Source organism: Lissotriton vulgaris, chromosome 4_1, assembly GCF_964263255.1.
Source record: "Lissotriton vulgaris chromosome 4_1, aLisVul1.2, whole genome shotgun sequence".
In the NCBI taxonomy this organism is placed as follows: domain Eukaryota; kingdom Metazoa; phylum Chordata; class Amphibia; order Caudata; family Salamandridae; genus Lissotriton; species Lissotriton vulgaris.
The window spans coordinates 2,077,200,937-2,077,223,172 of NC_141691.1; the positions used below are offsets into that span (position 1 = coordinate 2,077,200,937).

The following is a 22,236-nucleotide window of genomic DNA, read 5'->3' on the forward strand; positions in this document are numbered from 1 at the left end:
AAAGATCCTGAAAAAGTTCCACCTCATGACCTTGGAAGCAAAGAGGTTGTTTGGGCTGCGCTGCTTTCAGAATCCGCTCCTTGAGGGGGTAGTCTGGCAGGAAGGCCAAAATGTCCGGTGGGGGACCCTGAGCACGGCGGGCCGGGCCCACCCAGTGTGCTCTATCGATGCGAATTTCGAAGTCCTCGCTCTCGTCCAGCACCGATCGGAACAGAGTCTGCAAGTATCCTGTCATGTCATCCCCCTCTGCTTTGGGCGGCACATTACGGACCCGGATATTATTGCGCCTTGAGCGGTTTTCCAGATCCTCCGTGTGCGATTGGAGATCAGTCTGTTGGTCGTTAAGTCTGATAATTTCTTGCCTCAGAAATTCCACTTCCTCGCTCCTTGCCTGTCCCGCGAGTTCAATGGCGGCCACTCTTTCCCTCAAGTCATCGACGTCCCGGCACAGCTCCTTAAATTCCCCCGCCATTTCTTGTCGGAGGGAGTTGAAGTCCTCTTTGAGAGAGGCGACGAGAGTCTCCATGAAGGCTTTGGTCGCAGGGGCCTCCCCCTCGCCGAGATCCTTTCCTTTAGGTGGGGGAGCCTGAGCCGGCTTGTCAGGGCTTTTGTCGGCCTTCGAGGGGCCTTTGCCCAGCAGTTCGGTTATGATGTGGTTGCCTTTGCGATTGGAAGAAGACATCCTCTCTCCTCGTGGCAAGGCTGCCTGCTGTCCTCTCAACTGGGATCCTGTCGAGGTGCGGTGGGAGAGCCGGGATGGGGGGATCAAGGTCCTCTCGGGTCCGGGCCCAGGCAACACCGGATCTCAGCGCCTCGTGGCGGTTTCAGCCAGGGAGCCTGGTCTTGTTGTGCACCATCTCAGTTCCCCTCCTAATTTACTCCCCAGCGCAAAAGTCCACACATTCGCCCGTGGCTATGCCTCCTCCTCGGGGGGGTCCGACCAACGCCCCGCGACGCCGCTCTCAGGCCTCGAGTATCATCCAGATCCGGCCTCGTGAGTGCCGCTCCTCCCAGGCTGTCCACTGAGGTCCGCCGTCACGCCCCTGCGAACGTCTCTTCTGAATCCCCACTCCAACCAGGGAGGGTCTTGGAGCAGCCCCACCGGCCAGTAGTTGGAGGCGGAGGACGCGCTTGCTTCGCTCACCAGGGCAGGGGATCACCACCTCCCGCCTCTCCGCCGATCTTCTCTGGCTGCTCCGCCTTGTCGGTCACCGCTCCGTCCCCAAGGGCCACCGGAACTCCGACCACTGCAGGGGAGTCTCCTGCTCTTGCCGGTGCCGGCCCCGCTGCCAGAAAAGGAAACGGTCCGCTTTAAGACTCAATTCGGGGAACGGGGACGGGGAGCCTCCGGAGAACACGTCTTGTTAAGCCGCCATCTTAGCCACGCCCCATCAACTGTGTTTTTTGCAATTTTCACCCCGAGTGGGCTGGGTATGCTCAGACGTGAGTCCCAGGCTCTCCACATCACTGGAGTCAAGCTATCCAGGCTGAAGAAGGCTGATAGCCAGAAACCGGTCTTTGGATGCTTGATTCCGGTCCAGGAAAGACATGGCTTGGTAGTTCGGGCTGGACTGTTCCCATGAGGCACAGGGTCAAGGCTGATTTGCATATAGCCAGTGTCTGACCTAGGGTGGTGTGGAGTGCAAAAAAACGATGGATTTAGGCCCAGATCTTTGTACTGGGGTGAATGTAAGACATTGTTCTGCATTCTGTCAATCAACTGTGTTTTTTGCAATGAGGATGGATAAGAGCACAGGACACCCTAAGGACAGATCCTACATTCAGCATCACACCAGATACAGATCCGTTGGATAGATTCATTACCTCCAGACCCTGCCTGTGGATGGGTAAGAGCACAGGACACACCAAGGACTGACCGTAGATGTTTAGTTTAGAATAATATGTCTAAACTCTTTATCTTTTTAGGTCAATATAAAAAACAACTTGATAACGTGGTAAAAAACCCTAAATGAGCAATGACCTAAAGTTGGCTGCGAGCCCTAAATTAGTGAGCATCACTGAACTGTTGACTACCACCTAGAGACTCTCCATGGTTTTTGTTGCCTCAGGGAATGTCCATCCATGTTCTGTGGGCTCTCACTGAGGTACCCCAGGGGTTGTGTTCTCTACGTGTGAGGCCCTCCATGGGTCCAGGACTGTCCATGATGACCCTCTTTGGGTTGCAAACTCACTGTGAAAGACCCCACATGCGAGGTGGATTTTCAATGATAGACCGTACATGGGTGTGGGTTCGAAGTGAGAGATGGTCCTCCATGGGGTGTGAGCGCTCATCAAAGGACTGCCCATGGTCCGTAGAGTGTTAGTGATGGATCCTCTACTGAGATATGACCTTCAAGGGCTGAAAACTATCAGTGGGAGACGCCCCTCTGTTGGCAGTAAAATGTAAGTGAAAGACTTTTCATGGGCAGTGGACTCTCAGTGAAAGACTTTCCATGGACAGTTGGCACTCAGTGAAAGGCTTTCCATAGGCAGAGGACTCTCAGTGAAAGACTTTCCTTGGGCAGAAGACTCTCAGTGAAAGACTTTCCATGGACAGAAGACTCTCAGTGAAAGACTTTCCATGGGCAGTGGGCACTCAATGAAAGGCTTTATATGGGCAGAAGACTCTAAGTGAAAGGCTTTCCATGAGCAGGGCACTCTCAGTGAAAGACTTTCCATGGGCAGTGGACTCTCAGTGAAAGGCTTTCCATGAGCAGGGCACTCTCAGTGATAGGCTTCCCATGAGCAGGGCACTCTCAGTGAAAGACTTTCCATAGGCAGTGGACTCTCAGTGAAAGACTTTCCATGGGCAGCGGACTCTCAATGATAGACTTTCCATGGGCAATGGACTCTCAGTGAAAGACTTTCCATGGGCAGTGGGCACTCAGTGAAAGACTTTCCATGGGCAATGGACTCTCAATTATAGACTTTCCATGGGCAGTGGACTCTCAGTGAAAGACTTTCCATGGGCAGGGCACTCTCAGTGAAAGACTTTCCATGGGCAGTGGACTCTCAATGACAGACTTTCCATGGGCAGTAGACTCTCAGTGAAAGGCTTTCCATGGGCAATGGACTCTCAGTGAAAGACTTTCCATGGGCAGTGGGCACTCGGTGAAAGGCTTTCCATGGGCAGTGGGCACTCGGTGAAAGGCTTTCCATGGGCAGTGGACTCTCAGTGAAAGGCTTTCTATGGGCAGTGGACTCTCAATGAAAGGCTTCCCATGGGCAGTGGACTCTCAGTGAAAGACTTTCCATGGGCAGTTTACTCTCAATGATAGACTTTCTATGGGCAGTGGACTCTCAATGATAGACTTTCCATGGGCAATGGACTCTCAGTGAAAGACTTTCCATGGGCAGAGGACTCTCAATGATAGACTTTCCATGGGCAGAGGACTCTCAGTGAAAGACTTTCCATGGGCAAAAGACTCTCCGTGATAGACTTTCCATGGGCAGTGGACTCTCAATGAAAGACTTTCCATGGGCAGAGGACTCTCAATGATAGACTTTCCATGGGCAGAGGACTCTCAGTGAAATACTTTCCATGGGCAGAAGACTCTCAGTGAAAGACTTTCAATGGGCAGTGGGAACTCTCAGTGAAAGACTTTCCATGGGCAGTGGACTCTCAGTGAAAGACTTTCCATGGGCAGAGGACTCTCAGTGAAAGAGTTTCCATGGGCAGTGGACTCTCAGTGAAAGACTTTCCATGGGCAGAGGACTCTCAGTCAAAGGCTTTCCATGGGCAGAAGACTCTCAGTGAAATACTTTCCATGGGCAGAGGACTCTCAGTGAAAGACTTGCCATGAGCAGGGCACTCTCAGTGAAAGACTTTCCATGGGCGAAAGACTCTCAGTGAAAGGCTTTCCATGGGCAGTAGACTCTCAGTGAAAGACTTCCCATGGGGAGAGGACTCTCAGTGAAAGACTTTCCATGAGCAGGGCACTCTCAGTGAAAGACTTTCCATGGGCGAAAGACTCTTAGTGAAAGACTTTCCATGGGCAGTGGGCACTCAATGAAAGGCTTTCCATGGGAAGTGGACTCTCAGTGAAAGACTTTCCATGGGCAGGGCACTCTCAGTGAAAGGCTTTCCATGGGCAGTGGACTCTCAGTGAAAGGCTTTCCATGGGCAGTGGACTCTCAGTGAAAGACTTTACATGGGCAGTGGACTCTCAGTGAAAGACTGTCCATGGGCAGGGCACTCTCAGTGAAAGGCTTTCCATGGGCAGTGGACTCTCAGTGAAAGGCTTTCCATGGGCAGTGGACTCTCAGTGAAAGACTTTACATGGGCAGTGGGCACTCGGTGAAAGGCTTTCCATGGGCAGTGGGCACTCAGTGAAAGACTTTCCATGGGCAGTGGACTCTCAGTGAAAGGCTTTCCATGGGCAGTGGGCACTCGGTGAAAGGCTTTCCATGGGCAGTGGGCACTCAGTGAAAGACTTTCCATGGGCAGTGGACTCTCAGTGAAAGGCTTTCCGTGGGCAGTGGACTCTCAGTGAAAGACTTTCCATGGGCAGGGCACTCTCAGTGAAAGGCTTTCCATGGGCAGTGGACTCTCAGTGAAAGGCTTTCCATGGGCAGTGGACTCTCAGTGAAAGGCTTTCCATGGGCAATGGACTCTCAGTGAAAGGCTTTCCATGGGCAGTGGGCACTCAATGATAGACTTTCCATGGGCAGGGCACTCTCAGTGAAAGGCTTTCCATGGGCAGTGGACTCTCAGTGAAAGGCTTTCCATGGGTAGTGGACTCTCAGTGAAAGGCTTTCCATGGGCAGTGGACTCTCAGTGAAAGACTTTACATGGGCAGTGGGCACTCGGTGAAAGGCTTTCCATGGGCAGTGGGCACTCAGTGAAAGTCTTTCCGTGGGCAATGGACTCTCAGTGAAAGACTTTCCATGGGCAGTGGACTCTCAGTGAAAGGCTTCCCATGGACAGTGGACTCTCAGTGAAAGACTTTCCATAGACAGTGGACTCTCAATGATAGACTTTCCATGGGAAGGGCACTCTCAGTGAAAGACTTTACATGGGCAGTGGGCACTCGGTGAAAGGCTTTCCATGGGCAGTGGGCACTCAGTGAAAGTCTTTCCGTGGGCAATGGACTCTCAGTGAAAGACTTTCCATGGGCAGTGGACTCTCAGTGAAAGGCTTCCCATGGACAGTGGACTCTCAGTGAAAGACTTTCCATGGACAGTGGACTCTCAATGATAGACTTTCCATGGGCAGGGCACTCTTAGTGAAAGACTTTCCATGGGCAATGGACTCTCAGTGAAAGGCTTTCCATGGGCAATGGACTCTCAATGATAGACTTTCCATGGGCAATGGACTCTCAGTGAAAGACTTTCCATGGGCAGTGGGCACTCAGTGAAAGACTTTCCATGGGCAATGGACTCTCAATTATAGACTTTCCATGGGCAGTGGACTCTCAGTGAAAGACTTTCCATGGGCAGGGCACTCTCAGTGAAAGACTTTCCATGGGCAGTGGACTCTCAATGACAGACTTTCCATGGGCAGTGGACTCTCAGTGAAAGGCTTTCCATGGGCAATGGACTCTCAGTGAAAGACTTTCCATGGGCAGTGGGCACTCGGTGAAAGGCTTTCCATGGGCAGTGGGCACTCGGTGAAAGGCTTTCCATGGGCAGTGGACTCTCAGTGAAAGGCTTTCTATGGGCAGTGGACTCTCAGTGAAAGGCTTCCCATGGGCAGTGGACTCTCAGTGAAAGACTTTCTATAGGCAGTGGACTCTCAATGATAGACTTTCCATGGGCAATGGACTCTCAGTGAAAGACTTTCCATGGGCAGAGGACTCTCAATGATAGACTTTCCATGGGCAGAGGACTCTCAGTGAAAGACTTTCCATGGGCAGAAGACTCTCCGTGATAGACTTTCCATGGGCAGTGGACTCTCAATGAAAGACTTTCCATGGGCAGAGGACTCTCAATGATAGACTTTCCATGGGCAGAGGACTCTCAGTGAAAGACTTTCCATGGGCAGAAGACTCTCAGTGAAAGACTTTCCATGGGCAGAGGACTCTCAGTGATAGACTTTCCATGGGCAGGGCACTCTCAGTGAAAGACTTTCCATGGGCAGTGGACTCTCAATGATAGACTTTCCATGGGCAGAGGACTCTCCGTGATAGACTTTCTATGGGCAGAGGACTCTCCGTGATAGACTTTCTATGGGCAGATATGATGCTGTTCTCTGCGACGGCTTCACGCTTTCAATAGGGTGGTGTTTATAATCCTCCTGTTCAGAGGAGCAAACGTGCCAGACAAAGTGCTACAGTGCATAAGCCTGACTTTTAAATGTCTGATGTTTGACTGGCCAATTCTCTCCTTTCGATGCCTATCACAACACAAGGCAGGAGGGGGTCTCAGAGCCTTTTGCTGGACAAAAATGTTGGGCCTAGCAAAAAAGAGATGTGCTTTATATTCTAGTCCCACCCATAGATCCACGAAGTCTAAATGCAAGGATTGCAGAGGCGGAAACAAGTACACAAAATATAAACACATCCAGAAGGGACTCATGATTTTAGGACACCACTCTCAAATTATATGCTTTCACAGCTGCGCAACACACATGCATCATGCCACACGCAACCAGAACACTGACGTTGGAATATGGATCCCAGTTATGGGGGACTGAGCCGAATTACCCATGGGCAGCTGGTAGGTCTGTCCCCCCAGGCAGACAATAGTCACAAATTGAATTCAATTCATGACATTTATAGAGCCCACAGCTACCTCTAGGGAGGTGTCTAAGGCACTAGCGGAGAGCTCATGAAAGTGATGGGAGAACTGTAAGATTACACAACCATAAGAGAGGTTATCAAACAGAAAGGTTTTGAGATTGAGGTGGAAGCCCGATCCCAAGGGGCTACAGCGCAGACTGATGTGGAGTCTACTGGGAGAAAATATTACAGGGTAGATCAGAAATGAATCAGACTGGTGCAGGATGGCACAGCTTTCCTTTGGATGCAAGATCTTTCATCACAACCTAGACTGCACATTGTCTTTTCCTAGAACCCCTCATCCCTTGCAGATAGCCACAGTCAGAGAGGAGACTCACAGGCAGATCCCTTGTATGTAGAAACATTGTAATATTCTTTCTCTAAATGTGCCATTGCAGTAATCTATGGGTCTCCCTGGTCCATCTTCTCCCCTAGGTGCTGGTCATACATCGGGAAGACAGGAGGCACTCAGGAGGTATCTCTTCCCGGGGGATGTCTGTCGAAAGGAACCATCCAGCATGAGCTGACCCATTCCCTGGGCTTCTACCACGAACAGAACCGCAGCGACCGCGACAGCTACGTGACCATCATGACGGAGAACATCTCGCCCGGTCAGTGTCACCCCCGGGCTCCACTTACCACTCAGATGGAAAACTGAGTACAACTAAGATTGCTACTGGGCACACCTTGGCACTGATTTGAACACCTGATTGGTTCAGCTTAGGTTTGATCACAGATACCCGCCAACACACCCGTTCAACCAATCTGACCCCTGGTTACGGTGATCAATATTTGTTACTGTCACAGTCTGGTGTCCTTTTCACAAACGTCACCACTGCTGAGGACATTAACAGGAGCAATGCTTCATTTGAAACTGTTTATTATTTGCCCACATAAAAATGCCTGGGACAGGATCAATTATGACCCATGTGTAAAATGCATTTTCCTGAAATCGATATTGAGGATCAGTGATTGCTACCTGCAGTGCCCGCTTCGGAGACACGGGGTACAGATTTGCACAGAAGTGTTCAGCTTAAGTTGCTGCGTGCATTGCGTGAATGAAATACTATGATGTGGCGCTACTCTGCTGGCTCCCAGCGCTGGTGGCAGACTTTAGGCAGACATGCACCAACACAGGGACCCTTGCGCCATAGTGCTAGAATGCATGCGTTGTCTGAAGCACAGTCTTTGTGCAGAAAAGGGTCCCTTTCAATAGAAAAATGATGCTTTGAGACTTGTCCTACTTTGTGTGCTGAACCATGCAGCAACATGCAAAGTGGGAAAAACAAGGAGAAATTAAAATATTTCATCCCGGTACACTTGCATTGAGGAGGCAGAGGGTTTGGCCCAAATCTGTTTAAAGTGTTTTGTAGATATGGATTTATGTCAAAACCCATGGGTGAAGGCGTAGTAACACCTGTGCACCAGCCATAGAACACCCCATTGACGCAAAGTAATGCTAGGCAGCGCAAAGCATAACTTTTTGTTACTTTGGGTTACAATTCAACTCATATCGCGATTACATTGGATTGTGAATTCCACCTGAACACTTTAATTTGGGTTTGAATTAGAAAAGTAACATAAACCCGACACAAAGCATGCGTTGTTAAGCGGGCCCGGGGCTGGTTGGGATGTTCAGCGCCTTGAGCACCACTCTTTCTTACTCCACTATCTCACATACAAATAATGGTGTTTCTTTCTACAGTTTTTTCATTCTTCGATTGCATTGCTTCTCAAAAAGCCTCCTCTGTATTCCCAAAACTGCATGAAAAACTCCCCTCTCCCTTTCATTGGACTGACTATCTCCTTATATTTTATATTCTGCATGTCTCTTCTCTCTGAGCACAGCCTACTTTACGTCACAAGCATGTTTGCCTTAATCTTTACTATTGCATTTCTGTTAATGTCCTCATTTTCTTCCAAATGTTGACCTAAATCACCTCTTTCTTGAAAGTCATACCTGCAAACTAATAACACATAATCCACTCTCTCAGGCATTAATCCCACAAATCATCTCCATGAACTCACATACTCCTTCCACCTCCCAAATGAGCACCACTAACCCCAGATCATTGTCTCTTCCTCAAAGAAACTGGAGTAAATGCATGGAATGGTTTTCTTGAGAGCACAAGATGTGTCCCAATAACCAACAACCACTGGATTAACCATTCGGCCTTGGGTGCCTAGAGCAGTGTGCTCCCGGCATAAAGTGCTGCAGGCCTTGTCAAGAATAGTAAGCGCTATAAAATGCAGCTACAATTCAGTGGTGCTCTTCCTTAAATAGGATTTATATTTAGAATTTTACAACTCCATATCACATATTGAAGCGGTTAACCTCAAATGCATGCTTTTCGATCTTGTTCCCAGGGTCCAGATTTGACCCCTCTCCCCCATGTCAACAGCTTTGCCATTAGACTCCTCCTAACCCCTGCAATGACACATGGGAGCACTGCCCCCTGGTGAGCTGGGACCTACTCTTTATTGGAATGTGCCATACCAGGCTCAGTCCTCACTAACTCATCTGTACCGTCTGCTCATCTCAACAGACAGCATCGGCAACTTTAACAGAGAGAACACCAACAACCTTGGCCTGGAGTACGACTACGCCTCCGTGATGCACTATGGGATGTAAGTCTCCGATGAGCAGCTAAGAAGAGATTTTCTATTTACAACTCTGATGAAAGGCTTTTATATCTAGACAGTGACGCTGATTTAGATTTTGGCAGACAGGGTACTCCTTTACAAACATGATGGATTACCCTCTCCGCCAAACCCTAGGACCACCCGCTTCATTTAAAGATGGGTATTCTGTCGACAGACCTCCTATTGGCTCTGTTGATGAAATACTTCCTCTGGCAGCCCAATGGAGTAGCAGCCATCTGAGGAATGGCATTACAATGCCTGCCTTGTTTAGGGTGGACGGTGTAATATTTGTTTTTCCTCCTGTCCATCATCATATGGAAAAGCCCAACATTGAGGGACAGGAAGAAAACAATACTGACCCCCAGAACCGGGGTGAAAACCTTTAGTTCCTGATGGTTCCTTTAATTATGTAGAGATGGCTGCTGGGCTGAGGTCATGGCTATAGTTGGTGATGGAGTACCGTCGGGATGGCATTGGTAATGTCCTCCGCCACCCCTATATTCCTCTGTCCATCAAACCCTAATTCACACCCAGTGATTCTGATCACATTCTGATGTGATCTTTTTAATTAGCGCTGAGATTGCTGGGACTGGGAAGTAGAGGGTGGTGTTTATTTCACCTTTTATTAGGGAACTGCTGTAAGATGATGATGAGGGTAAGAAAGTGAAGTTGAGTCATAGCTGTGTCAGTGAACATGATTGGTTAGGATCGATGCTCTGTATGTGAAGCGGGGCACAGAATGATGGCTGGGCTGGGGAACATGGGCACAACAGTGTGGAACTGCCGTAGATGATGAGGGTAAGAAAGCAAAGTTGAGTCATGGCTTTGCTGGTGAACAGCATTGGTTGTGATTGACGCTCTGAATATGAAGCGGGGTACAGAATGATGGCTGTGTCGGTGAACATGATTGGTTAGGTTCGATACTCTGTATGTGAAGCGGGGTCCGGAATGATGGCTGTGTTGGTGAACATCATTGGTTAGGATCGATACTCTGTATGTGAAGCGGGGTCCGGAATGATGGCTGTGTTGGTGAACATCATTGTTTAGGATCGATGCTCTGTATGTGAAGCAGGGTCCGGATTGATGGCTGCGTTGGTGCACATGATTGGCTTTGATCGATACTCTGTATGTGAAGCGGGGTACAGGATGATGGCTCTGTCGGTGAACATGATTAGTTAGGATTGACGCTCTGTATGTGAAGCATGGTACAGGATGATGGCTGTGTCGGTGAACATGATTAGTTAGGATTGACGCTCTGTATGTGAAGCGGGGTACAGGATGATGGCTGGGTTGGTGTATATGGTCGTCACAGTGTGGAACTGCCATAGATGATGAAGGTAAGACAGTGAAGTTGAGTCAATGCTGTTTCAGTGGACATGTTCACGCAGAGTAGAATGTCCATGGACGAGGAAGAGTAGTACCATCTTGGCTTGTGTTGGTGAACAGCCTCGATTAGGATTAACGGTCTATATGTGAAGCGTGGTACGGACTGATGGCTGTGTCAGTGAACATCATTGTTTAGGATCGATGCTCTGTATGTGAAGCAGGGTCCGGATTGATGGCTGCGTTGGTGCACATGATTGGCTTTGATCGATACTCTGTATGTGAAGCGGGGTACAGGATGATGGCTCTGTCGGTGAACATGATTAGTTAGGATTGACGCTCTGTATGTGAAGCGGGGTACAGGATGATGGCTGGGTTGGTGTATATGGTCGCCACAATGTGGAACTGCCATAGATGATGAAGGTAAGACAGTGAAGTTGAGTCAATGCTGTTTCAGTGGACATGTTCACGCAGAGTAGAATGTCCATGGACGAGGAAGAGTAGTACCATCTTGGCTTGTGTTGGTGAACAGCCTTGATTAGGATTAACGGTCTATATGTGAAGCGTGGTACGGACTGATGGCTGTGTCGGTGAACATCATTGGCTATGATCGATGCTCTGTATGTGAAGCGGGTACGGAATGATGGCTGGGTTGGTGTATATGGGCACCACAGTATGGAACTGCCATACATGATGAAGGTAAGAAAGTGAAGTTGAGTCATGGCTGTGTTACTGAACTTGTTCCCATAGAGTTGAAAGTCCACATGTGGGGTTGGAAAGGTGAACGTTTTCTGAATTGGTGAATAACTCGGTTTAGAGTGGAAGATCCATTGCTGATGAATCGCATGAGGATTGGTACCTCAGTACTAAAGCCACCCTCTGTCACAAGAGGAAATGTCATGAGGCTACACTAGAGACATTTTTCAAATCAGTCTTTTTAGGATCTGAGATGCTGAGTGTGAGTGAGGGCGGTAAGGGGATCGTGTGTTACCTACATGGATTTGAGGCTCATGAAAAGGAGAACTGAGAAATTTTAGACTGAGCTGGGCAGGATCTGTTGGAGGCTAGTTCTAGAACAACATTGAGATTGAGTTTAGATATGCATCATTTTATGCAACACCAAATATTTGACCCTCACCTGTTCCCGCTGTAGACTCAGCTGGACTTGCTGTAGAGTTCTATCTGTGAATAATGCGTTATAATGGTGCATACACTGTGGGCTTTACCTGTGAGGTCTTCCTTTCCCCAGGTATGCTTTCACTACCAGAGCTGGACAGCCGACCATCGTCCCCAAGCCAAATCCAAACACAGTCATCGGACAGAGATATGGGCTTAGCAACCTGGATGTTTCCAAAATCAACGCCCTGTACCAGTGTGGTAAGGAGGGCATGCCTGCAGATAGATACTGAAATGTCATAGCAGTCACAGCATCTTTTCCTCGTAGGCAGTAATATTATCTTTTGTAATGATTCCAGCTCAACTTCCACCATTATCATCCATCATGGAACATTTTAATGTTGTTAGTTAATTTGTGGAGCGCACCCTTTGAACTTAATTATTATTTTTAGGTGCCAGTGTCCCTAACTAACTAGTATAAAATGCCATATACATGTAAGTGCTGCAAAAAGAGAACACAAGTGGAATGTTGTAAGGCTTTCCTAAAGGTAAGCGGAGTATTTCTATTCTTAATATCCAGGTGCAGGCAGTACATTCAAAATCTTTGGCCCAAATAGTGGGGAATCTGCAGTTTTCCTTTCCCTGAATGTTAGTACTTCCAGCATTGAGAAGAGATAAACCACAGGACCCTGGGTTAAAGGAGGGAACGTTTCTAATGATTTTCTCCCAAAAAACAAGCTGATGCTGTTCCCTTGATGCACTTGAGAACAACAAATGCGTTGTTGAAGATAATGACCTTAGGATAGGGCTTTTGGATGGGTACCACTGAAGTCTAGCCTGTTGATTTGATAATGGTCTTTTGGATAGCGCTTTTGAATAGGCACCACCAAAGTCTAGCCTGCGGATAAGATAATCACCTTTGGATAGGGCTCTTGCATGGGTACCACTGAAGTCTAGCCTGCTGATATGATAATGACCTTTGGGTAGGGGTTTTGGATGTGTACCACTGAAGTCTAGCCTGTTGATTTGATAACGGTCTTTTGGGTGGGGCTTTTGGATGGGTACCACTGAAGTCTAGCCTGCTGATAAGATAATCACCTTTGGATAGGGCTCTTGCATGGGTACCACTGAAATCTAGCCTGCTGATATGATAATGACCTTTGAGTAGGGGTTTTGGATGTGTACCACTGAAGTCTAGCCTGTTGATTTGATAACGGTCTTTTGGGTGGGGCTTTTGGATGGGTACCACTGAAATCTAGCCTGCTGATATGATAATGACCTTTGGATAGGGGTCTTGGATGGGTACCACTGAAGTCTAGCCCGTTGATATAATAATGACCTTTTGGATCGGGCTTTCGGAAGGGTACCACTGAAATTGAGCCTGCTGATATGCTACGATAAATCCATAGTTTTAAAACAAGTTGTGCCACCATCTCTTGTACATGTTGCATCTCGGCAGTTTTATTTTTGAAAGCCAACTCAGAAAGGAATTGGCATAATCTGGGTTTGAATCAGTCAGTGAACCAGAAAGGATTTTGTGATGTTTGTTTTTGATGTAGGGCAATGTCTGTTTCAGTTGTCTTATGCTGAATAAACTTGAACGCTCTACAGAGCTGATGTGAGCCTCAAAGTTCAATTCGGTATTCCAGATGACCCTCAGCTTTCTAGTTTCTTAGTCAAGGTGGATGGGGTCTCAAATATCTCCATTGGCTAAGCGAGGTGATTCAGAAGTCTGTGTCTTGAGCCTACGCAGAGCATCTCAGATTTGCTCTGTTTAACTCGAACCCACTTTTATTCATCCCCATGTCCTACGAGACCAACATGTGCACGTAGATCTGTATGTCATCAGCAAATCAGCATTATTTGAGGTCTCTGGAGCAAATGGTAAAAAATAGCAGCTCGGAAAACAAGAGAGAGGGGGAAAGGGTGAAACCTGGGGTACTCCACATTCAACCTTCCCCTCTGATGACTTGAAGAACTCTAGTCTGACATTTTGTGTCTGTCTTCTTAGAAAATTATCTGAACCATTTTAGAGCTGTATCCGATGCAGTAGCTACTATTCCCCACTGATCATGCAAATAGATCTAACAATATCAGCCAAGATAAAGATATTTAACCATTATCAGCAAGGCAGGCATCTAGAACTGTTTTATTGCCCAGCCGAGAACTAAAACCAGCTCTTTGTTCTACCTGCTGTTAGGATGAAATCTCAGCATTTTTCTCCTGATGAGATCCCAGTATTTATCCCCTGCCTGAATTCCAGATTTTGTCTCATCCTGTTGCGATTTCAGCATTTATCCTCTGATAGGATCTCAGCCCTTGTCCCCAGTAGGACCCCAGCATCCTTTCCCAGAGTGGTTCCCAGCATTCATCATATGACATGATGCCAGCATTTATCTCCTGATGGGATGCCAGTGTTTGTCCCCTAATAGGATCCCAGCATGTATAACTTATTGGCATGGCAATTATTGTCCCCTGGAATCCCGAATTGCATTGCCTCAGTGAGTTCTTGCATGTATCCCCTGATTGGATTCCAGCATTTATCCGCTGATTGGATTCCAACATTTATCCCATAACTGGATTCCAGCATTTATCCCCTGATTGGATTCCAGCATTTATCCCATAACTGGGTTCCAGCATTTATCCCCTGATTGGATTCCAGAATTTATCCACTGATTGGATTCCAGCATTATACCCTGACTGGATCCCAGGATTTATCCCCTGATTGGATTCCAGCATTTATCCCATAACTGGATTCCAGCATTTATCCCCTGATTGGATTCCAACATTTATCCCATAACTGGATTCCAGCATTTATCCTCTGATTGCATTCCAGCATTTATCCCATAACTGGATTCCAGCATTTATCCTCTGATTGGATTCCAGCATTTATTCCCTGACTGGATCCCAGGATTTATTCCCTGACTGGATGCCAGGATTTATTTATTTATTTGTAACTTTATTTCGGCCGTTTTTGGCCATAAAAGTCATATACATACATAAAATCATCATTAATATAGCAATATAAAAAAGAGAACAAGTGTTATACGGACATAGAATAGTTTTCACAGTTCATTTATGTTTTTAAAGGAAAGTAATGCGTTATATTTCATTTCGAGGGTTTAAAAGAAAATTGATTTTTTTTAAAAAAAAATATCACAAATGCAGGGATTGGTTAAACATGTACACTTTTCCAACTCAGAGACAATGTCCTTGTTTTTTCCGGATTATAAAAACAGAATGTAAGAATTTGCTTATGCTGAATACAATAAACTGGGATGTGTTACTTTTCATGATCCTAAAAGCTATTGAACAGGACCTAGTCCCCAGGAGGTTACACATGGGTTTCAGCCATTTCTTTCTCGGTTTCGCATAAGCGCTACAAACAAAGAACATGTGAGCCTCATCCTCGGAACAAACAGTTGAGCACATAGGGCAGCTATTTATTTTATCAGACAAAGCCCCCAATCTTTTTTGTGCCCATCTTTCAGTATTGTAATTCAGCATAAGTGTCCCATATCTAAACTTTAGGAAAAGAGTTTTTGCAATAGGTGGCTCTATATCGTCCAGGAATTGTTCAAAATAAGATTCATCTTTAAATGATAAAAAAGCCTGGACTGCGGAACCAACATTAACTCCATCCACTAGCTTCCCACTTATATGGTTCCAGAATGCTCGCTTAACTACCATTTTAGAAAACGTAGGCATTTTATCTGGGGTCTCCCACATAGAATGTAGGTCCAAAAGTATAAGCCATTTTTTAATGTGCACTAGCCAGTGCAGGGAGTTAAAAGAATCAAGCCTCATCAGTTCTTGCAGGCCATATCTATAGTCTATCAGTTCGGGTGTAGTCCAAAGCCTAACCCAAAATAGTAATGGCCTCAATATAGTTAGATGATCTGTTCTCCTAAAGTTTAAATCAAGTTGGAGTGGTAAGAGTGGTGTACTACTAGGAACCCTAACAGAAGCACGCATAAATTTGTTGTCCATAACATGGAAACTATTCTTTGCCCATGGGCCCCATATTTCTGCTCCATATAGTACAGCAGATTGTATTTTAAATTTAAAAAGTTCTAAAACCGGGGTAACACTCTTGCTTGTACTAGAATTCATTTTGTTTAGGATTGGTTTGACATTTTGGGCATAGGTTATTTTACTTTTCTCAATTTGGGGTTTCCAGCTTTGTTTGGAATCGAGTACAACACCCAAATAAGAAAAGTTATCCACAGTATCTAGTTTTTGGCTGTTTAGGGTCAAAAACCCTCTATCTGGCATACTGGGATTTAGTGACATGCATTTCGTTTTATTTGCATTTATTTCCAAGCCCTTTGTCTGACAATAGCAGCTGAATGAGTTAAGGAGTGCCTGAAGACCCTTTTTTGTTTGGGATATAAGTATAGTGTCGTCTGCAAAAAGCAGCGCGGGCACCCTTACACCATTGAGCTGCGGTGAATCATTAACACAAGCATTTAAATAGTCAGGGACATCATTAATAAACAGGGAAAATAAAGTAGGGGCCAGAACACACCCCTGGCGAACCCCACGTTCAATGGGAATATTGCGGGTCAGCTCACCATTAGGACCCCACCTGACATTTGCAAAATTATCTGCATGTAACTCTACTATTTGTGCTAGGAGGCATCCCGGCAACCCAAGGTCTTGCAGTGTTTTCCAAAGTAATCTGCGTGGGACTAAATCAAAAGCAGCCCTCAGGTCAATAAAGGCTACATACAGATGACCTCTTTTCAGCTGGACATATTTCCAAATCAAACAGCAGAAGCGAAAAATTTGATCTGTTGTGCTTGTCTTGCTACGAAAACCAGCCTGGAATTTGGAAATTATGTTCGTAGCTTCAAGCCAATCGTTGATTCTAAACAGAAGATGTTTAGCATACAGTTTTTGAAGTGTGTCCATCAAACTGATTGGCCTGTAGTTAGAGGGTATCATTCTATCCCCCTTTTTAAATATTAGCACGACCTCTGCTGCCCGCCAGCTGTCAGGAAAGTTGCAATTTAGAGATAGGGCATTAAACAGGCGGTTCAGATAGGGGGCCCAGACTTCAACCTCATGTTTATAGAGATCCCCCGGTATTCTATCCGGGCCAGGGGCTTTAGAGATTTTAAGATCGTTAATCGCCCTTACTGTCTCGTCCAGTGTAAAGTTAAGCGGTTCAACCGGCCGCGGGGACCTTAGGCTCCATTGGCTATCACTGTCATATTGTTTATAAAGGTTTGTAAAATGAGATACCCAGGTCATTTCATCCAAGAATACATCTTTCACAACTCTCCCAGCATGACCACCATTGGCCACTAGTCTCCAAAAGCCAACATTGTCGTTAGTTTTTGCGGCAGATAACATGTCGGCCCAGATCGATTCCTCCCAAAGTTTTTTAGATATCTCCAACGCACGTTTATACTCCACCCTTGCAACTTTTACTTCTTCTTTGGACTTGTTTTTAATAGCAAACAGTAGGTTTGATTTGGCAGTTCTACACGCGTGGCCGTACCATAACTTTCCATGGTTTGCCACCCTTTGGTTTTGCTGCTTCTTTTTCGGCATTTTTGATAAGAGCATTTTTATTTCCGAAAAGAAGATTTTGTGTAGATCAATAAAATGTTCAAAGTGTTCCGGTAGGAAGGCATAGTCAACTACATGTTCAAAAGTTTGTTCAAAAAGAGAATAAACCAGTGATAAGGCTTTGCCATCTGCCAAAACACGTGGCCATCTCACCGCACGTCTATTATTGCTTATATAGACGTCCTCACATGTGGTGACTTCGGTAGGTTCATTTGTAGATAAAGTGATATCACTAACCATGCTCTTGTTGATGTAAAGTTCCAAAGGGTAGTGATCACTTTCCCCCCTACTTACTACTTTCAAGTCTATCATAAAATGCCATAAACTAAGAGAAACAAGTACAAAGTCTAAGTTGCTATTTGCTTTGGAAAAGGTTGGTTGTTTTTGGAGGTCAGATGGAAGTCGACCATTACCTGCTCTGAGGCCGTGATCTGCAGAAAGTCTTAAAAGTTGGCTGGCCAATGTCGAATATTTAACAAATTTAGTGGTCTCAAGCTGGGGGATGTTATAAGCTGAGTCCTCATCCTCAAACACTTCAGAAATGCCCAGAACAGGTTCAAAATTGCAGTTTAGGTCTCCTCCTAGAATGACCGGGGTGTCTACAATTACGTTTTTAAGCAAAAGTTCCAGGGCCTCGATTGTTGTTGATACTTTCGAGTGGCTGCTTGGTCTATTATAAATATTCACAATGTACCATTCATTGCCACACGATGGGGTTGCCCTTAGAGCTAAAATATCCGGGGAACCTGTATCCACAATTTCGACCTGCATGGCTAAGGTGATTTTTAGCCAGATTAATAGACCCCCTGATGGTCTTCCTCGGTCAGACTGAACTGCCTTTGTGCCAAAAGTTTTGTAACCTACCCGATGGGGAACTTCTAAGGCCCAAGTTTCTTGTAGTAGACAAATATCACAGGTGTCAATGTAATTTGCCCACTCAGGGTCTTTTAAGTTCTTATAAACACCTGCAATGTTCCACGATAAGATCAGTAAACAAGAGTCAGTACTCTGGGTGGCGGGGGGGGGAATGACTACGCACTGGTTGCACCTAGTGCCTACTTGCAGTGATATTATGTCTTTCTCTGCAGCCTTTATCTTTTCCCCAACTGCAGTAGTTGGACTCCTATCCCGACCACCCTCAGCTGTATAACAGCGTATCTTTCCAGCTCTATAAAGTGGTCCCTTTTTCTGCATCCTAATCCTATTAGACTGTTTATCATCATTAAAGTGTGCAACATTTTTTGGTTTAAGGTAACCTTTGCCCAATCTACAAAAATCATCATATAATTCATAAATGCAGTTAGGCATTGTGATAAGTCAATCCACAGCCTCTAAACAGCTAAATCTGTTGAAGGTAGAAATCCCAGACCACATGTTGTAATCACCATGTCCACCCAAATTTGGAACACCAGACCACTTATTATAATTTCCATACCTAACCAAGTTTGGGGCATTATCTGAATACTGCTTAACAGGATTCCAATTTTGGCCGTGATGGATAGATCTTGGTGGAGGATAAAAAAATGATAGGGGTCTGGCTTCAATAGGGGGATTCATACCATACGATTTCCAATTGCAGATTTGCTCAGCACTCTGGGGTTCCTCAAAGGATATGACAATACAATCGCCCGCGATTGATTTTGGAGTTGGCCCTACCCATGGTACCCTCCTAACCATGAGAATCTTACTTTTCAGGTGGTTGGGAATAGGTTTATATTTATTTAACCAAAAAATCACTTTATTTTTTAGCGATTGGAAGTTTTCCTCGTATTGACTGTCCAATTCTGGCACCCCTGTGAGAACAGCTACAAATGTACTAGCGTCTGGGGGCAAGTCTATGTACCCACCTCTAAAATTGTTGCGAGTATGGGTGGACTGGTAGTTTGAGTTATGGGAGGCATTGGTAATAATTTTGTCAGGCATGGATTGAATGCCTGCCGCACTAATGTAGGGATAGGTGGGAATATTAAGTTGAGGTTTATTTAAAATTGATGTATTCTGAATGGAAGAATGAGAAGAAGGGGGAATTTGTGGTAAGGGAGAATTGATATGTGTTTGATTTTTCTGCATCGGTTTATTGGTAGTATTTACAACTGTAGCCGTGGATGTTGAAGGGATTGAATTTGGTTGAATTTTAGTGCTACTTGTTTGAGTAGTATTGGTGTTATTAGCTGTCCCTACCTTTTTTTGCTGCACATCTAAAGGTTTAGTATATAGTTCTTTTGATGTGGTCGGGACAAGAACCGGAACTTGCTGGGTGACTCTAGGCACATCAATACAATTAAGACTTATACTGGAAAGAGTGATAACACTTTTCTCAACTTCAAGAAGTTGGTTCTCAATTCCAGTTAACCTGGTTTCTAATGGTTTAAGTAATGTCTTAAGCGTCTCCCATACTATTTTTAAAAATTCCTCTCTTCCACCATCTAGTTCTACCATAGCACAAGAAACTCTCTTTCCTTCACTACCTAAGGAGTCAGACTTATCAAGGGAAATGTGCTCATCTATACTAATGTTGGTGTTGTCAGTATTTACTAAATCATGTACAGGGCTCTCGGGTGTTACAGCAGGCATATTAGAAGTCCCACCCTTAATGTTATGACTAAGGTTGATTTTTGCTTTTTTTCTAGCAAAGGCGGTAAGATGTTTACGCTTCCTTTTATGCTTTGATGGAACTTTGCCTGGAGATTTTGTGGAGCGCTCTGTTTCAACTAGCAACTGACTAGTAGGTATAGGACATGTAATTAGTATCGTCCCTGCTAATGAATCACAGGACACCCCATCTGGAAGGACTTCGACTTTCTCCTTTGGAGGTATCAACTGAGCTGAGCCTCCTGACTCGGCCCCAGCTGGCAGCTCCTGGGATTTCTGAGTAATAGAAGGAATTAGTTCTTCTACTATCGAGTGTACCTCAGCTACGGCTATGAGTGGTTTTGGACCAGCAAACCGCTCAGGAGTTTTAGATGTGGCAATACTGCCTAGGGAAGATTTTTTCCTAAGCGCAAGTTCAGTTGAAAGCCTCCTAGCACATTCGAGTTCGCTTGATACTCTGTGCTGAAGTTTGGTAATTTCATTGTCAATAGAGAGGCTAGTCCTAGTGATAAAGTCATCTAGGGTGCCTGTGGCTTTTTTGGGGATCTTTGTAGCCTTACTCCTAGTTTCACGTGCGGACATTATAGCGAAGAAAAGTTATAATCAATGTATAAAATAATTCAAGTATGGTACTATGACTCCAGACAATAGAACCAAGGGAAGAGGCCCGGTCCGGTCTCAGTCGGTCTCTAACGGCCTAGAACGGCCCTGTCTTTGCCCAGTCTTAGCCCGGGCTGCGTCCCGCGCTGCGGGAGTGGGCAGGTGTTTTGAGGCCTCAGGAGGGCGGGGGGCGGGCCAGCAGGGAGAGCGGACCGGAAGCTCTCCGTCGGTCTAGCAGGGACTTCTGGGAAATGAAGTCCCTGCACGCTCGCAGCCCCGCTGCAGCCACACGCCCAAACCGCTTACCTCCTTACTGCCTCTGTGCTCCTTACTCGCAGCAGCTGGTTTGCTTCCCTCCACAAACGGGCGAAGGGGCACCCGCGCAGCGGGTGCGCCGAGAGGTGGGTGGATGACAGGAAAAGACTTGGTGAGTCGCTCTGGCGTGTTGCTGGCGCTAGTTCCCTCCGTATAGCGCTTGACGTAGCAATGCAATACTGAACAATGTCCCACTCGCTTTTACTGTGGGCAGGTGTTTTGAGGCCTCAGGAGGGCGGGGGGCGGGCCAGCAGGGAGAGCGGACCGGAAGCTCTCCGTCGGTCTAGCAGGGACTTCTGGGAAATGAAGTCCCTGCACGCTCGCAGCCCCGCTGCAGCCACACGCCCAAACCGCTTACCTCCTTACTGCCTCTGTGCTCCTTACTCGCAGCAGCTGGTTTGCTTCCCTCCACAAACGGGCGAAGGGGCACCCCGCGCAGCGGGTGCGCCGAGAGGTGGGTGGATGACAGGAAAAGACTTGGTGAGTCGCTCTGGCGTGTTGCTGGCGCTAGTTCCCTCCGTATAGCGCTTGACGTAGCAATGCAATACTGAACAATGTCCCCAGGATTTATACCCTGATTGGATTCCAGCATTTATCCACTGATTGGATTCCAACATTTATCCCATAACTGGATTCCAGCATTTATCCCCTGATTGGATTCCAGCATTTATCCCATAACTGGATTCCAGCATTTATCCCCTGATTGGATTCCAGCATTTATCCGCTGATTGGATTCCAGCATTTATCCCCTGACTGGATCCCAGGATTTATCCCCCGATTGGATTCCAGCATTTATCCGCTGATTGGATTTCAACATTTATCCCATAACTGGATTCCAGCATTTATCCCATAACTGGATTCCAGCATTTATGCCCTGATTGGATTCCAGCATTTATCCACTGATTGGATTCCAGCATTTATCCCCTGACTGGATCCCAGGATTTATCCCCTGATTTGATTCCAGCATTTATCCACTGATTGGATTCCAGCATTTATCCCCTTATTAGATTCCAGCATTCATCCCCTTATTAGATTCCAGCATTGTCAGGGCTAGGGTGGCTTGTGGTCTAGGGCCCGCCCCACTCTGCATTCGGAGTTGCCCTTGTGGCAAAATGCATCAGTCCTCTTTGGGAGGGCGTTGGTGGCTGATGTGCTTCAAACCTGCTTGTGCTGTTAAGTTGCATCCCTGTTTGTAGGTTTGTGCAGGTTTCCCTGTCCTTTGGCTGCTGTTTGCTGTGTTTCCGCCTAATGCGTGAGGTTTCGCATGCTCACGCGTAATGCGTGAGGTTTGGCATGCTCACGCGTAATGCGTGAGGTTTGGTAGCCCGGTCGCATACGTGGGCGCCGTAAG

General features: G+C 46.4%; 1 protein-coding gene across 1 annotated transcript in view; it reads left to right on the top strand.

Annotated features, from left to right (window-relative positions):
• Positions 1-22,236, top strand: part of LOC147725061 (embryonic protein UVS.2-like) — a 90,976-nt gene that overhangs the window by 25,717 nt on the left and 43,023 nt on the right. The window contains exons 6-8 of the mRNA XM_086918157.1: positions 7,155-7,330; positions 9,266-9,347; positions 11,935-12,062. Coding sequence (XP_086774283.1) covers positions 7,155-7,330; positions 9,266-9,347; positions 11,935-12,062 — 386 coding nt within the window. The remainder of the gene's footprint in view (positions 1-7,154; positions 7,331-9,265; positions 9,348-11,934; positions 12,063-22,236) is intronic.